The following is an 18,107-nucleotide window of genomic DNA, read 5'->3' on the forward strand; positions in this document are numbered from 1 at the left end:
ACAGGAAGAGGTGGGCTAGCACAAGCCTCTTAAACTGGTGTAGAGGCGGGACCGATTCAGAGGGGACTTCAAACGTCTAGGCTAAGAGACGCGGGGCTGCGCGCCTCGGTTGTGGAACCAATAATGAACTGCAATAAACATCCTTGTATATAAGAAGAGCTTGGCGTTGGTCTTTTGTGAGCTGAGACCTGAGGCAGCCCCTGACAATGAAATATACAATGAAATAATTTAAACATTGCAAAATTCTAAAATGACAAATGGCCAACACTGAATCAGATTAATTATCTAATAATGTTTTTGGGGGGGAACTTTCAGCAGGCGATAAAATATTTTGAGCATTTACAGGAAGCAAGTGCCACTGATTTCATGAGAATCCACTTTGACCAATAGAGTTTGGGAGCTGATGAGCAATGGTGTTAGTTTTAGTCATCTTGGGTTTGATGGAACTTCTTATAGAATCATAGAATTGTTGAGTTGGAAGGGACTCAAGAGGACATCTAGTCCAACCCCCTGAAACTCAGGTATCACAGCTGGAGAATCCCTGACAGAGCTCTGTTTTAAAACCTCCAATGTTCTCACCTTTAAAAATAATTTGTAGATTGACACTTTCATTTGCAATTGGTATTTCTTGCTGCATCAACTACGAAGAGGCTGCTGCGGGCTATTTATAAATAAGTATGGGGGGGATTTTTTGCAGAGTAATCTTAGCAAAAGAAATAGGCTCCTGCCCTAAGATGCTTACTGTTAAAATAGAAGCTTGCAGTCAAAATAGCAGGGCTATATTGTTAAGTATCCCCCACAATCTAATTTGGGTCCTGGCACTTCAGATTAACCTTAATCTGACCCAAGGCCAATTTGACCTGAATCCAGGCCCTGAATCAAAACAGGAGCCTTGTACAGTGTTCACTTAGGGGTTATACCTTAGTAAATATGCAGTTGGGAGCAGGGAGTGAGACACAAACTGGCAGCTTGTGTGCGTCTCCCCACTGTCCAACTGCATCTTTTAACAGACTCGGATCTTTTCGAGTGCACACAATCCAACCCAGGGTAAGAACTTTAAAAAGTAATAATCCAAACATGAGGTGTTAGTGTTACTGGAACAGTGGAACCTTGGCTTAATTGCTGAACAAATCTACTCCCAAACACCGCAAACCTGGAAAACTTTAGAGCAAAAAGGCCAGTTACATAAAGAACGTCAGCCCAAGCTAGATAAGTCAAAAGACAGGACACTCCAGTAGCCACTTGGTTGATCTTGAAATTCACCATCCATTACCCCACCTGGAACCCGATCAGCCATCGCCAAGTGACGCTCCTCCCAAGGGAAACGTGACACACAGACAAACAGAGACAGATTTAATTGTCTTTGACAAAGACCCCCCCCCCAATTGCCTTAGCAAATGTGACCAGGGTCCATGGATTAATAACCGCCGCCTCAGAGGTAGTGGAGGAAATACATCAGGAACTGTCCAGGGCTCCAAGTGATAGCCAACTTTCTAATATGCACCTAGATTGACTTTATGCCACGGCTGGGAGCCTGGTGGAAAATTCCTCTCTGCGGTTGTTATCGTGGAAGTAAGTGCTCCAGTTTGCAAACATTTTTCGGAAGCCGAACATCCAACACAGCTTCTGCTTGAGTGCAGGAAGCTCCTGCAGCCAATCGGAATCAGTGTCTTGGTTTTCGAATGGTTTCAGGAGTCGAATGGACTCCCAGAATGGATTAAGTTCGAGGACCACGGTACCACTGTAGTCTGTTAACCACTTGTAAAAAAAGAAAAGAAAGAAAAGGTAAAGGACCCCTGATGGTTAAGTTCAGTCGCATACGACTCTGGGGTTGTGGCGCTCATCTCGTGGCTTTACAGGCCAAGGGAGCCAGTGTTTGTCTGCAGACAGCTTCCGGGTCATGTGGCCAGCATGACTAAGCAGCTTCTGGCAAAACCAAAGCAGCGCACAGAAATGCCGTTTACCTTCCCGCCAGAGCGGTACCTATTTATCTACTTGCACTGGCATACTTTCGTAGTGCTAGGTTGGCAGGAGCTGGGACCGAGCAACGGGAGCTCACCCCGTCACAGGGATTTGGACCACCAACCTTCTGATCAGCAAGCCCAAGAGGCTCAGTGGTTTAGACCACAGCGCCACCTGCATCCCTTTAACCACTTGTAAGGCACCCAAATAAATATTCAAAATTAAGGACGAGCCTTGTTTCTTCCCTTCCAGGAAAGGATTTCAATTAGTTCATTCCCAAGCAAACATGTTGTCATGGATAAGGAAACTACTTCCTGTCTTGCCATCATTTGATGTACAGTGGTACCTCGGGTTACATACGCTTCAGGTTACATACGCTTCAGGTTACATACTTTTCAGGTTACAGACTCCGCTAACCCAGAAATAGTGCTTCAAGTTAAGAACTTTGCTTCAGGATGAGAACAGAAATCGTGCTCCGGTGGCACGGCGGCAGCGGGAGGCCCCATTAGAGAAAGTGGTGCTTCAGGTTAAGAACAGTTTCAGGTTAAGTACGGACCTCCGGAACGAATTAAGTACTTAACCCGAGGTACTACTGTATATCTTTGTTGGAAGCCACCCAGAGTGGCTGGGGAAACCCAGCCAGATGTGCGGGGTACAAATAAATTATCATTATCATTATCATTATCATTATCATTATGAGTTGTGCTCTTGTGTTTTGCTCACAGTTTTGTGTTGAAATCCCACAGTTGCCAACCTTCCCTTCCCCGCCCCCTCCCAGCACCACCTCCAGCAGAGCTTGTGGTCTTTTAAACAGTCATTGCTAGGCAGAAATGAAACAGGTTTTCCCAGCATGAAAATTTCTGCCTTTCATATGTGAAAGCAGGGGGTGAGGAGACCATTACAGTCCTATTCTATTTATGAGCCAGTTTTGAGAACAAGTCCTTAGTAAAGAAACAGATAACAGCAAATCTTACACACGCTCACCACATTATTTTTTCAAGATACGGTTGGCATCTTTCTCTGAAAATACAGGTGGAAATATCCCTTTCGTTTCCAGAGCGATGGTGTTAAAATGCTTTCTACTGCATAGGCTAGCTATCCAGATGGCTTTTTGTCATCTTTCCTGTCAGGTGTGAAATGAGCATCTTCCTCACGAGGTTTGCAACGACCTCTTCAGTTGATTTTTGGAGGGGAGAAACTATGAAGTGTTCCATGGCTCCTTTTCCTGAATCTATTGCTTAATTTGTCTCTCCCCCCCCCCTTTTCTTTTTTTTAACATTTCACTCAGAAAGTGTTGAAATGTGCAGTGAAGGAAACAAAAGCAGAGAAATGAATCACAGAATCATAGAGTGGTAGAGTCGGAAAAGAATTCCAGGGGGGGTCATCTAATCCAACCCCCTGAAATGCAGGAATCTCAACTAGATCATGCAGGACACATGGCCATCCAATCTGTGCTTAAAAATCTACTTAAAGAATAAAATAATAAAACATGGAATCAATCACAAAATATAGACTGACCTAGAAGTAGAAGAAGAAAACTAACAAGCCAGCTTTCAAGATTTTTTACTAACAATGCAAACCACGGCTAAGATGGGGAGGGTCGGCAGTCAGTGAAATTAAAGGACAAATGGAAAAGATTTGCCTTGCAACTCTTTCTAAGAGCCTGCAAGGCAGAGAACCTACACCACAAGCTACATTTGGAAGCAAATATCCAGAGGATTGGTTATGAGAAGATGGAGCGATGGTACCCTGTTTCACGGTCCTTTCCTGTTGCTTACTAGCAATAAAGGGGAGGATCAGAATGAAATGGTAAGTCCTATATGCCTGAATATTCCGTATCACTGCCCAACTCTGACTTTTTCTTTGTTCATAAGCAAGTTCTAATTATTCCTCTTCCATATATCATCTATGCTATTGTCTTTATGCCTCCCTCTTAATAATAAAAAGGTAAAGGGACCCCTGACCATTGGGTCCAGTTGTGACCGACTCTGGGGTTGCGGCGCTCATCTCTCTTTATTGGCCAAGGGAGCCGGTGTACATCTTCCGGGTATGTGGCCAGCATGACTAAGCCGCTTCTGGCGAACCAGAGCAGCGCACGGAAACGCCGTTTACCTTCCCACCGGAGCGGTCCCTATTTATCTACTTGCACTTTGACGTGCTTTCAAACTGCTAGGTTGGCAGGAGCTGGGACCGAGCAACAGGAACTCACCCCGTCTCGGGGATTCGAACCGCTGACCTTCTGATCCATAAGTCCTAGGCTCTGTGGTTTAACCCACAGCGCCACCCGCATCCCCCTCTTAATAATACCGTCTAGCAAAAGAGAGAGAGAGAGAATCCAAAGAATGCAAAACTTAGCTATGTTTCTTTGAATGGTAATACAGTGGTACCTTGGTTCTCAAACGCCTTATTACCCAAACAACGTGGAACCCAAACACTGCAAACCCAGAAATAAGTGTTCCGGTTTGCAAACTTTCTTCGGAAGTCAAATGTGCTCCATTTTGAGTGCCACACTTCCAATTTGAGTGTTACGCTGAGGTCTGTTTTTGCTATTTATTTTGCGTTTTTGTTTTTGCTGCTTTTTGGGTTTTTTGTTTTTGTGACTATGTGGAACCCTGTTCAGATACTGATTGATTTATTGATTGTGTGACTGCAGTACATTGCTTATTGCTTTCATTTTATGGATCAATGGTCTCATTAGATAGTAAAATTCTTGTCAAATTGCTGTTTTAGGGGTTGTTTTTAAAAGTCTAGAACAGATTAATCCATTTTGTATTACTTTCTATGGGAAAGTGCACCTTGGTTTTGGAACGCTTTGGTTTTGGAACGGACTTCCGGAACGGATTAAGTTTGAGAACCAAGGTACCACTGTATAATATCTGCTTAGACAGTTACTTGTTTAATATTCAATGTGCTATGTAGAAGCAGCGTGATCCTGTGCTTACAATTCACAGAGCAATTTGTATAGAAGCAGAACTAAACCGATGCTAATAGTCTGTAATGTCTCTGTATTAAAAAAAAGTAGGAAATATAATGAAGTCCACTCTCAGGAAGGAATTCAACATCACATTAGTTTAAAGTCACCTAGCTATGTTCTAGTCTAGTTCTAGCTTCTAGCTTTTAGTCTAGTCTATGTTCTAGTGGCTTTTTTTAAAAAAAGAAAGAAAGAAGAAGCCAATATGGTTCCTATGTCTGGCTGCACAACAGCCTGCTGTAGCCCCAGTACTTTCTGTGCACAGGCTATTGCACTACAAGCTTCCGCTAAACTTGAGCAACTGTTGCATTTCACCTCATGGACTCAGCTATACAGCTGCAGATATAACATTTTACGTGCATTGTACAAAAGTGCCACTAGATGGCGATGGTGGGCTTACGGCAAATTCAATATATTCAAACCTTGAAGGACAGCATGTGGGAAGCCACACAAAATTTATAATTGGCCATGTAATTGATTTCTATTTGAAGTGGTATTGCTATTTGGTATAATATAATATAATATAATATAATATAATATAATATAATATAATATAATATAACATAACATAACATAACATAACATAACATAACATAACATAACATAACATAACATAACATAACATAACATAATATAATATAATATGGTGCATGTTGGATTTTTTTAATTATATATATATATATATATATTCACACACACACACATACAGTGGTACCTCGGGTTACATATGCTTCAGGTTACATACGCTTCAGGTTACAGACTCCGCTAACCCAGAAATAGTACCTCGGGTTAAGAACTTTGCTTCAGGATGAGAACAGAAATTGTGCTCTGGCGGCAGCGGGAGGCCCCATTAGCTAAAGTGGTACCTCAGGTTAAAAACAGTTTCAGGTTAAGAACGGACCTCCGGAACGAATTAAGTACTTAACCCAAGGTACCAGTGTGTGTGTGTGTGTGTGTGTGTGTGTGCGTGTGTGTGTTTAATAATAAAAAAAAAGATTTTCACAGCATTTTTTATATGTGTCTAGATTCCATCATCTCTCTCTGATTGCTCAGCTGGCCTTCAGACAACACTGAATCCATGCCTGTAAGATTATAAAAAGAGCATTAGCATCCCTCAGCTTATAAAATAATGCACATACGTCAGGAAACATGCGGACTATATAGAATCAAATCTTTTTTGGGTGGGTTGCACTTGACTAAGATTACTAAGCTCCTTATACAACTGGCAAGCATTTTCATAACTTTAGGGTTTAATATATCCCGGGGTAGGTTTCCTGTGTTCCCGCTGATATCTGTAGAACTTGCACTGGTCAGTTGATTCCGTTTCACTTATGAAAGTCAGCTCAAGTTAGCTGCACTCAGCTCACACAAGATCTGGTATCAGGAAGCCTTGATCAGGAGCTGTCAAGAGAGGATGTTGACACCTCACACCCAAAGTGTCCTGCAAGAGTCACAGGAAGATCCACAAAGAGCCAGTACCCATGGGAGCTTCAGCTAGGGGGGACAAATCTTCCACTTCCATTTTCTCTCTGTTGCTCCACATTTCTGTAACAATTTGCAATTTTAAAAAAATCTCCATGAAAAATTGCGCGAAAATATGTCTCCCAATAAACACATTTTCCTGTGCATTTTTCACAAACGTACACATTTTTTTCAAGCAGTTTTCTCCCTAATTCAATGCATTTTATGTTATTTTCATGAATGTGTGCATTTATATGCACACTTTACCCTAATATATGCAATTTTTTGTACATTTTACTTGGCTGGGGAAGTGAACTGCAAAATTCAGAGAAGTGTGAATTCCAAAGGGCAACTGTGTTTTGATTCATTGATTTGGAACATGCAGATTATATAGCTTTGCCTTTAAATGTGAACGGAATCACCTTTCTCCTTCCAGCCCACTTGTATGCACTCTTGCTCAGAGGTACGCATGCCAAAAGCACAAATTTCATTGCCCCAAACTGTTAAAATTGCCTGCTTCTTCTGCGGTTGATAAAAACCACAATCATCATTAGAATGTATTTCAAAAAAAGATGTTCTCAGATGACGCATCTTTTTCATAAGTTGGCTTTGCTTGTGTACAAAAGCAAGTTCTTGCCAAATGTTGATTCTTCCCTTTCTGAAATATAGCCTGCAGTCCTCCTACATGACCTGGATTGCGACCACAATCCTAACCACATTTACCTTCTGGGAGAAAAGCAATGCCAAACCTAGACAGCATCTTAAAAAGTAAGATGGAGGGCACAAGGAGAAGGGGACGACAGAGGACGAGATGGTTGGATAGTGTTCTCAACGCTACCAGCATGAGTTTGACCAAACTGCGGGAGGCAGTGGAAGACAGGAGTGCCTGGCACGCTCTGGTCCATGGGGTCATGAAGAGTCGGGCACGACTAAACAACAACAAGAATTTGATGGGACTTACTTCTGAGTAGACATGGTGAAGGTTCCAGCCTCAACGCCTGACTGAATAATCTACAAGGCTCCATCCGAATGCTGCACATGGTTTTCAAGCAACTACTTTTAATGGTTCAAATTTAGAAAATGGATGTTTCAAGTATATTGGACCCCAGTCCACCTAGGAAGGAATGGGCTAGTTCAGATAGTTGCTGGTTCTGTAAGGCTGATAATACTTCTTTGAGGCATGTGATGCAGGTGTGTCCTGTGTTGTCTTCCTTCTAGTCAGAAATTAATTTTGTTTTGGAAAAATCCTTTATATTTGCAGATATTCGCAGGTTTTTAAATGATGTTCCTGCAATGTGGGAGACTAACAGTGAAAGTGCACCCTGTGGGCCCTTAGAGGCTGATACTTTGAGGATGGAAGAATAAACACACACCATCCGTTCCTCAATAGTCTGAAATCTTCCTGTTCTCTCTGCATTTGAATATATATATATCTGCATTTGAGTATGTCATCATCAATCTTGTTTTGATATCAGTTTGGACATCCAAATATATAGTAAACTGCCCTGAAATCTATTGATGAAGGATGGTATACAAATTTAATAAATCAATAAAAAAAATAGATTCAGGTAGGTAGCCGTGTTGGTCTGACACAGTCAAAATAAATTAAAAAATTAAAAAATTGTCCAGTCGCACTTTAGAGACCAACTCAGTTTGTTCTGGGTATAAGCTTTCGTGTGCATGCTAACTTCTTTAGATACTTCAGATTCTTCTGGTATCTGAAGAAGTGTGCATGCACACGAAAGCTTATACCCAGAACAACTGAGTTGGTCTCTAAGGTGCGACTGGACAATTTTTTAATAAAAAAATAAATATTTCAGTTAGGACTGATGGCTCATCCTTTCTGTAAGGTGAGCTGACATTCATCCTCTCTTTTTATTTCATTCTGTTATATTTGCAACTAGTGTATTTCTTAAAAAGAGAAGCACGGTCGCTATTATTTTCATGCGAAGGAAGAAGAACAGTGGTTAAAAAGCAGTGTTTTGGCAAAAGCTGACTAGTCTAGTCAACTCAACGGAGATTTGAATTCAGATTTCTAATTCCAAGTACAGCGGTCCTTCCATTGGAAGAGAAGGCCTCTCTTGGTTTCAGAAAGATAACGTATAGCCCAGCACGTCTTTGGTTTAGCATGGCAAGCCAGGCAACGCTCAGAAGCCCTCATTCTCAGTCCCAAAGGCACAAAAGCCCACAGAAAGGGGCCACCAATGAAATTGCTACGTCACCTTTTCTTCTAGCTGCTTTGCCTGGAGGATGTGGAAAGATGTTGTCATGGCAACTGCATTTCCCTCCTCATTGAAGCAGGCAAAAGAAGATGAGGGGGGAGGGGTTGCCATAGCAACTTTTTCCACACCAGACACCAGCAGCAATCAAAAGGCAAGTCAGGAGGGATAAATAACACCCCCATGGGGCAGCAGTAGCGTTGCCTTCTTGGAATATTGAAGGCACTAGTCCTGGCACATCTGCTTTGTGCAAGCTGGTGGCGCGCCAAGTTATTTTTGAGCCAAAACTGACCATTTGAAAGGGCATGAAAGTTATGCAGACCCTCTCCATCCCCCACAAGAATCTATTTTCCATGCTTTTGTCTATATATTTGTGCCATCCCTATTAGAAACCATTTAGCTCCTCAGTACACTACTGATTTGAATTATGGTGCTGGAGGAGACTCTTGAGAGTCCCATGGACTGCAAGAAGATCCAACCTATCCATTCTTAGGGAAATCAGCCCTGAGTGCTCACTGGAAGGACAGATCCTGAAGCTGAGGCTCCAGTACTTTGGCCACCTCATGAGAAGAGAAGACTCCCTGGAAAAGACCCTGATGTTGGGAAAGATGGAGGGCACAAGGAGAAGGGGACGACAGAGGATGAGATGGTTGGACAGTGTTCTCGAAGCTACCAGCATGAGTTTGACCAAATTGTGGGAGGCAGTGGAAGACAGGAGTGCCTGGCGTGCTCTGGTCCATGGGGTCACGAAGAGTCGGACACGACTAAACAACAACAACACGCTACTGCTGGGGTTGCCTTTTTTTAAAAAATGCATCACATAGTGACCATGATGACATCGCAGACCACTTGAGTCAGGTTTGGTCACATCATTGAGGGCAAATGAAGCTGCATTGTCTGAAGTCCTTCAACTACTTAACAGCTTTGAACTGACATGTGGTAGAAAAGGTGGTTCACTCATGCACACCTGAATATATCTATATCCAGTGCTTCCCCCCCCCAAGGGGGTACTCAAGCGTATGCAGTACTGGCACATGTTTTTTGGTGTTGTTTGAAATTGTGGCACTTGCTGTAACAACTTCATGTTGAGTCCCAACACCTATTTGTCTAGAAGAAAGACACTGTATCAGTATCTATCTGTTTAACCTTCCTGCAATATTTCCAACCCCTGAAGCCTCGCCAAGATGTGGGGACGCCCTTTTAGGTCCAACATGTACAGTAGTACATTGGGTTAAGTACTTAATGCGTTCCGGAGGTCTGTTCTTAACCTGGAACTGTTCTTAACCTGAAGCACCACTTTAGCTAATGGGGCCTCCCACTGCTGCCGCACCACCAAAGCATGATTTCTGTTCTCATCCTGAAGCAAAGTTCGTAACCTGAGGTAATATTTCTGGGTTAGCGGAGTCTGTAACCTGAAGCGTATGTAACCCGAGGTACCACTGTATATGTGTGTAAAATTCAGCTGACAAAAAAAATGATAGTCCTTTCTAAGACTCTTCACGTTGCCTTTCTGTGGGTTAAACCACAGAGCCTAGGACTTGCCAATCAGAAGGTCGGCAGTTCGAATCCCCGCGACGGGGTGAGCTCCTGTTGCTCAGTCCCTGCTCCTGCCAACCTAGCAATTCGAAAGCATGCAGTGCAAGTATATAAATAGGTGCCATTCCGGTGGGAAGGTAAACAGCGTTTCTGTGCATTGCTCTGATTCACCACAAGCGGCTTAGTCATGCTGGCCACATGACCCGGAAGCTGTACGCCGGCTCCGTCGACCAATAAAGCGAGATGAGCGCCGCAGAGCAACCCCAGAGTTGGGCACGACTGGACCTAATTGTCAGGGGTCCCTTTACCTTTTACCTTTTAAATGGCCTGCTAATGCAGCCCAACTCTGCCTTTTGTCGCCTTCTCCTATCTTAAATAGCTTCCTCATGTTTTTAGTTGAAAAGAGAATTTGTAAGTAGGTCACCTGTGTGGACCTTTTTTAGTAAGAGAGAATTTTGAAGCAGTGTTGGGCCCAAGAGATCCTATTTAAGAGAAACGGTTCCAGTTAAATCTAGGACGGGGTGGGGAACTTTTTTCCCCTTCAGTCTGAGGGTCTCGTTCTCCTCTGGGCAGCATTCTGGGGGACACATGCTAGTCGTGGCCAGAAGCAAAAGGAGGCGGGGCAACATATTCAAATTTTTACCTTTATACAAGAGACTAGTTTCTACACACACACACACACACACACACACACACACACCTCTTTATCCTCCATCCAAGCAAGTAAGAGACATTGTTGTTGTTGTTGTTGTTTAGTCATGTCCGACTCTTCGTGACCCCCTGGACCAGAGCACACCAGGCACTCCTGTCTTCCACTGCCTCCCGCAGTTTGATCAAACTCATGCTGGTAGCTTCAAAAACACCATCCAACCATCTCATTCTCTGTCGTCCCCTTCTCCTTGCGCCCTCCATCTTTCCCAACATCAGGGTCTTTTCCAGGGAGTCTTCTCTTCTCATGAGGTGGCCAAAGTATTGGAGCCTCAGCTTCACTATCTGTCCTTCCAGTGAACACTCAGGACTGATTTCCTTAAGAATGGATACGTTTAATCTTCTTGCAGTCCATGGGACTCTCAAGAGTCTCCTCCAGCACCATAATTCAAAAGCATCAATTCTTTGGCGATCAGCCTTCTTTATGGTCCAGCTCTCACTTCCATACATCACTACTGGGAAAACCACAGCTTTAACTATACAGACCTTTGTCAGCAAGGTGATGTCTCTGCTTTTTAAGACACATTATTAGAGTTCAAAGACACATACCAACCAGGCAAAAACACTCCAAGAGGATGCAAAGCAGAACCAGTGAGGGGTGTAATCTAAGAAAAGGGAGTTTCACAGGGGAGAGTCCTGAGGGCCAGATTGGAAGGCTTTGAAGGCCACATTTGGCTCTCTGAAGTTTCCCATCTATTATCCAAGTTCCCCACTGAGGACATATTTTTGGCAGCTTTATGACAGAGGATCAGAAATCAATATCTTTCTGACTGGGTGGTTCAGATCTTAGGTGTGATATTTTTCCCCCTGGGCTTCTGAAATCAGATGACTACTTTATTCCATAAATATTGTTCAAAGGTTATGTGACGAATGCTCTCTGTTCATTACTTTAGAGAAAAGAGCATCATATAATTGGGTTGGTTTGCACGTGTGTATTCATCATTTCATGGCTCTCAGCGGAATGTGTTGACTTCCTCTGTTGAAAAATATCACCTTTGAGAGACATTGACAGCAATAGATATGAAAGCTCAGACTAATTTATGGTGTCTGCTTTACACATCCAAGTCACATCACTTGATCCTGCCATCAGCTGGGTACTTGGACTGTCAATGAGCTGGGGAAAGTTTCGGCGGAGAAAACAAGAAGCTGAAGACAGGTTATGGAAAACTATTGCAGCCTTGTCCCACTCACAGACCTCTGTGACAGCAGAGCCATCTTAGCTCTGTGCATAGGTTCAAACCACTTGTTGAGGAATATGTCTTACATGTGTATTGCTGATAGGACTCTGCAGTAGACAGTGGCATAGTTTGGGGGGCAGAGGGCCGGTTGCCTCAGGAGCAAAATTGTTTGGGGGCACAAAATTTCAACACCCAGTGCTGCCTCAATACAACTGCACACTTCCGTTGCTGGGCTCTGTTGAAAATGGCTTCTTCATGCGAACCAGGACGTAACCTCTCCAGGCAACAGAATGACTCTTTTTTTCTTATCTCTATAGCCGTGCTCTCCTGAGTGACGTGGATGCTTTCAGACAGTTGAATGCGCATGCGTACTCCATCCGTTTCCCTCTACCCATCCACCCTCCTCTGCACAGCCCCTGGCACTGGCAGCCATTGCTACACCACTGCCAGTAGATCTTCCAAGTAGATTTACTTTATAAATACTGTGCGTTGGCTAGCTGTTGAAATGCAGAGTCACAACAGAGAACCAACTCAAAACCAGCTATCTGAGCTGGCTTTCTCCTATCACCAGAAACTAAAAATGCCCCACATACTACCTCTCTGGTTCTCTCTCAGTCCCCTCAATCCCCTTCAGAAGATTGCCCTAGCCTAGATGTTGAGTAGATGAACCCCTGAGCTGATGAGCTGGTTACAAACCCTGCAAGATCTTCAAGCGGAGGCAGCAGGAAAAACCTCAGAGAACATAGGTTTGGGAACCATTTGCACAATCCAAAGTTGTTTGATCCTTTCTTTGATCCTATTTGAATAGGGAAAGTGTTGCATATTACATAGTGATTCCTCCTAAGCTGTGAGTTGCCTCTGTGCAGTTGTCTGCTTTGAATTCTATGTGAATAGTTGGGTATCAAGACCACATCCACTCACCCACTTAATTTTATTGCATATATATTTTAGGAATGCAGCTGATGTGCTGTGCATCCTGATGCACATTCACACTGCAGTGCTCATTCTGGTTCCACTTAATGAAGTGGCTGCATTTGTCTTTTATGATGCAGAATGGAATTCATATATTCATCCCAGGTCACTCCTTGTTACATGTGACTATTAACAGAGTCAATGAGGTAGCTTAGGAAACTGCAATTAATCCAGAATGCGGCAGCTAGACTGGTGACTGGGAGTGGCTGCTGAGACCATATAACACCGGTCCTGAGAGACGTGCATTGACTCCCAGTATGTTTTCAAGCACAATTCAAATTGTTGGTGCTGACCTTTAAAGCCCTAAACAGCCTCGGACCAGTATATCTGAAGGAGCATCTCCACCTCCATCATTCTGCCCAGACACTGAGGTCCAGCACCAAGGGCCTTCTGGGGTTCCCTCATTGCGAAAAGTGAGGTTACAGGGAACCAGGCATAGGGCCTTCTCGGTGGTGGCACCTGCCCTGTGGAACACCCTCCCATCAGATGTCAATGAAATAAGCAACTATCTTACTTTTAAAAGACATCTGAAGGCAGCCCTGTTTAGGGAAGTTTTTAATGCTTAATGCTGTATTGTGTTTTTAATATTCGGTTGGAAGCCGCCCAGAGTGGCTGGGGAAACCCAGCCAGATGGGTGGGGTATAAATAATAAATTATGATTATTACTACCTGAGGAACTGTCTGGTCCAGGGCTTCCAACCTGAACAAAATATTGGAGGAGCCCAAGTAAGACCTACCCCACATAATCAATCACAAGACTCCTATCAACTTTGAGGGGGCTTCTATAGCCTGGTCTCCTGCATTTGACTATAGCCTGACCACTGCATTTGACCAGAGATTCTGCTGTAGGACATCTGCCCATCAACTTTCATCATGGCATTCTGCATAGCAGCACCTATCTTATGGAACTGCCTCCCTTTGAACACTGCATGCATATCTTCTGTACTAAGTTACAGACAGTTGTTGCAAACTTTCCCATTTACTCAAGCTTTCCCTGCAACACAAACAGCCCTGTGTGTGGGGTCCTTGATGTGCTATAATTTGCATGCATATATGTGTGTGTGTTGAATTTTATACTGTTTCAATATATTTCTCATTGCACTCCACTTAATTAATGGTATATAATATTGTAAATATGTAAATAAAATGAACCGAATAATACTCAACATTTAAAGGCTGAAAATGAGATTTAGAAAAATATAATTAGTTAAAAATTGATATTTTGAGATATATTTTTCTATTTCCTCAGTATACAAATATTAGGATTTTATATCAAGAAACCATACATTTAGGCTATAATCACACATCACCATACTCAGCTGACTTACTTCTGAGTAGACATGTATTGAATTCAATTGGCTTCTTTCTCTAGGAGTCCTGAAATTTATTGTACAAAGAAGGCTGCAGCCTAAGTACTCAGAATGGGGGACAATTCAAATGAAGCAATTTAATCCTTTCCTGCAGCTAGTGAGAAGAGGGTCTTATTAAGACAGAGAGCTCTAACTCAGTTTTCATTTCCCCTCTACTAAAGTGTTTTTGTGTGTCCATTATTCATTATCAAAGGTAACATTCTTGGTTCGACAAGTTGGTGGGAGTTTGCAAGTATGCATTTTTTACATAAGGAAGATGTAAAGATGCAAACAGTTGCCTAAAGCTGTTAAAATTATATCATATGACTATGCTGTAATGACACATTTCCATTCTTAATCCGTTTTCAGAAGTCCAAAATTAATGCTTCACATACGTAATCATTTCAAGACTTAATATGACATGCAAAGAGCATTCATTATTTTCAACCTGAAAATCACCAGAAGGAAAGGGTGATAAGAGGGATTAATAATTTATTTGCAACCTTAGTATATCTCACCAGGAATTACTGGGTTGTACTCAACAGAGATCGTAGGGCCTCCATTAGCAGAGCAGGGAGAGAAGTAATTTTCAATGGTGTCCCCTCCCACCTGCAGCCCCCTAAATTTACTCTGGAGGATCCCCCAACCGTCTGGAGCAGATTTAGGGAGGTGATAGTCTGTAGTAGAAAGGGTGAATCACCAAAAGTTTCTTCCCTCCCTGTTCCACTGATGGTAACCTTTGTGTCAGGTGTGTAACAGCACCAGATACAACCCACCATTAGGTAGGATGGACATGTTTCAGCCAGTCCTCGGAATATTTAAATCCTCTGGACGTCAGTGGCAGAGGGTGACAATGCAATCGCCTGTATGTCTACTCAGAAGAAAGGAAAGGTAAATGTGCAGAGGACTGCAACTTTAGGCATGTATTTAATTGTCCCATTAAAGGGGTAAGTCTGAAAAGTGCTTGACTGAGGCTAGATAATCTAAATCCTGCTTGTAAAAACCAGCAATGGTTTTCAGGGGTTAATTCAAGTTGGATATCACCAGGGCTAGGGCTAAAATCCAGAACAGGTTGATCAGGAAGGAAGGAAGAAATCTCCCTTGAGAATTCGTATTCTTCACCATCAAGGAGCACTTCAAACACGACAAAATTCCTACATGTAAGAAAAATCTTGCAGACAAGTATGCACTACTCTTTTTTACTTTAAATCTCAAATTGCATAGTAGCACAGCTACAAACCCAAATGTCCACAGTTCAATTTTTGCCTTTGCTAGGACCCAACTAGATAATCTTTAGGCAAGTTACAAACTATTGGCTCTGCTCCCCATATCCACTGTTACATAATAATGCTAGTCTGCCTTAGAGGATTATAAGAATTACTGAGATCAGTTGTAGTGCTAGATGATAATAATAATAATGTCATTGCTGTGAGAAGCATGTTTTTACAATATTGAAATTGATCATTAAAAACAGGATTGATGAACCACATCAGAACCTGATATAAAAAGGAAATATTTTTGACAAGTCCAATTTTTAAATGAAATGATGAACAGCAATCTATTTCAGATGGCATCTTCCAAACGGAGCATCATTTAAGCTCTCCGTTGTTTGTCCCACTCCCAGCATTCCCATGTGCAGTGGCCCCGCCCCCATTTGACCTGACCTGACCTTTCAGGTATCGAGCATGAAGGACTACGAGGAGATTCTCACGGAGTTCCACTGAACATGTTTAGAATAATTTCTGCAATCTGGAGTCTCAGTTGTACAGTTCCTGATCGTGGGGAGAATTCTAGTGAACATGGTTAGAATTCTCCCCATGACTTGAGGGCTTTTGGAGCAAAGCCTGGGAGTTCACCCCAATACCCTTACACCATTTGAGTCCCGACACATTATTTTGATCACCTGAGCAGGGCTAACTACATACCCCAAAAGTGCTTGAAAAGAATATTTAATACACCATGTGGTGAAGATCTTTCCAGAGACCTTTAGAGTGTTCCCCTTTGAGGTTTTTTGGGGTGCGATCTAGCCTGCAGGCTTCCGGTAATGTCAATTTTTATTTTTATTTCTTGCTTTTGTTGCAAAGATATCAAAGGCTGACCTCTAGATCAAAAGGAGCTCTCGTTTTAGGAATTAATCTCTAGGATGTTGTTATGAACTCTGAATGTTGAGCGTTTATAGACAAAAATATGGCGCGTGCTTTGGGATAATTTGAAAGTGGAGACAGAAAGAGGTTGTAGAGTAGGAGCAAAGCCGCTTCACTTACCTCAAATACCTTTGTTAAATTGTCAAAGAGGGCTTGACCAGCACTGACTTTGTGCTTGACTCCTCGAACGGTGCCATTTTTGCTGAGGATGTTGACTCTTTTGGTGCCAAATCCTCTCTCTTTGGCAGCTCTCACGAAAATGAGCATGTCATCGCCCACCTTCTCGTTCTCATCCCACTCCAACCCAAGGTTTCCGTTGTGCGGCCCGTCCGATTCACTCAGCCTGCTGTTTGGGTCTGTTTCCGAGCTGCTGGTGCACTCGGAATCCAATGAGTCAGAGGTCTCCCCGTCGGCGTACACCTCCTTGAGCACTCTCCCGCTGTGAGAAGAAGCGACCCGGAATCGGACTTTCCTCGGCTGCCTCTCGCCCTCGCCCTTGCTGTCGCTCTTAAACATTGTCCCATCCGCCGAAATCAGCCGCTTACATCCTACTGGTCTAGGTTGTCATCGCATTTGCCAGATTCTCACACTTAAAACAATATCAAAGTTGTTTTCCACTGACGGCGCCACCGCTCATATGAAGCGAACATCGAAAGGAAAGTGGAGTCCGAAGAAGCGACAGAGCTGTTCAGCAATTAATAATGGATGCAGGCGTGTGCTATGGTTACCTTTAAACTAAAACCTGTAAAATGAGAGGAACAATTAAATATTCACGATCCATTGTGTATTTTCCTCAGTGTCAGAAAGGGGGTGGTGGTAAGAAAAAGAGTCCAAGGCTGAAAGAAAGAAGCAGCTTAAGATATATCTAAGACATATATGTTAGTTTTCACGGCATAATAGAGACATAAAGTGAAGAAAAGAGGAAATGTAGAAACCTTCCTGAGCTCCTGTTTCCTGACAGCTGCTGGCAGGTCCCCACTTGCTGCTTGGAGCTATCTTCAAGCTGGCATCCTCAAATGACATTTTGTGGAGCAATCTTAGGCCAGTTACCTGTTACACCTTCTGAGCCGGGTCTTCTTGAAGTTGCTCAAATGGCCGCTTGCAGTCTGTGGCGAGCTGGCTCGTCACAAACTGAGGCAGCTGTGTTGCAAACAGGTCCTCAGGCAACATGCTCTAGAGCTGACGAGGGGAACTTCTGGCTTTTTGGATGCTGTTGGGTTTCACTTCCTATCATCCCCAGCCAGCATGGCAAACAGCCAGAGATGTTGGGTGCTGCAATCCAATGGCAACCCGAGGTCCAGTGGTTCCCATCGCACCCACCCAGTGGCAGCTATTATCATCTGGTAAACTGACTCACTATGAAGTTGGGGTAGTTTTGACGTCATCTCATGTATGTGATTTCACCTCTCTCACCTCCTTCAAAACACTCAGCTGCCCTTTCCTGGGGGAACGGCCTTTGCCTTGTCCTTGTGCAATGGTGCATATGCATATTTACTCACAAGGAAGTCCCATTGGACTCATTCCCTACCACCATCACCTTTCTCCCTCCCCATTCCTTTTTTCTCATTCCATCCATCCCTCTCTCTGGTTCTCCCCCAACCCCACGC

General features: G+C 43.2%; 1 protein-coding gene across 1 annotated transcript in view; it reads right to left on the reverse strand.

The window, feature by feature from the left end:
- The window catches only part of GRXCR1 (glutaredoxin and cysteine rich domain containing 1), a 52,656-nt gene extending 34,955 nt beyond the window's left edge, over positions 1 to 17,701 (reverse strand). Inside the window, exons 1-2 of the mRNA XM_081209089.1 lie at positions 17,551 to 17,701; positions 16,621 to 17,242 (exon numbers count right to left, since the gene is read on the reverse strand). Of these exons, the coding sequence (XP_081065215.1) occupies positions 16,621 to 17,016 (396 nt within the window). The 5' untranslated portion in view covers positions 17,017 to 17,242; positions 17,551 to 17,701. The remainder of the gene's footprint in view (positions 1 to 16,620; positions 17,243 to 17,550) is intronic.
- Positions 17,702 to 18,107: the final 406 nt, after the last annotated feature.

The sequence above is a fragment of the Podarcis bocagei genome, assembly GCF_964188305.1.
Source record: "Podarcis bocagei genome assembly, chromosome: 9".
In the NCBI taxonomy this organism is placed as follows: Eukaryota; Metazoa; Chordata; class Lepidosauria; order Squamata; family Lacertidae; genus Podarcis; species Podarcis bocagei.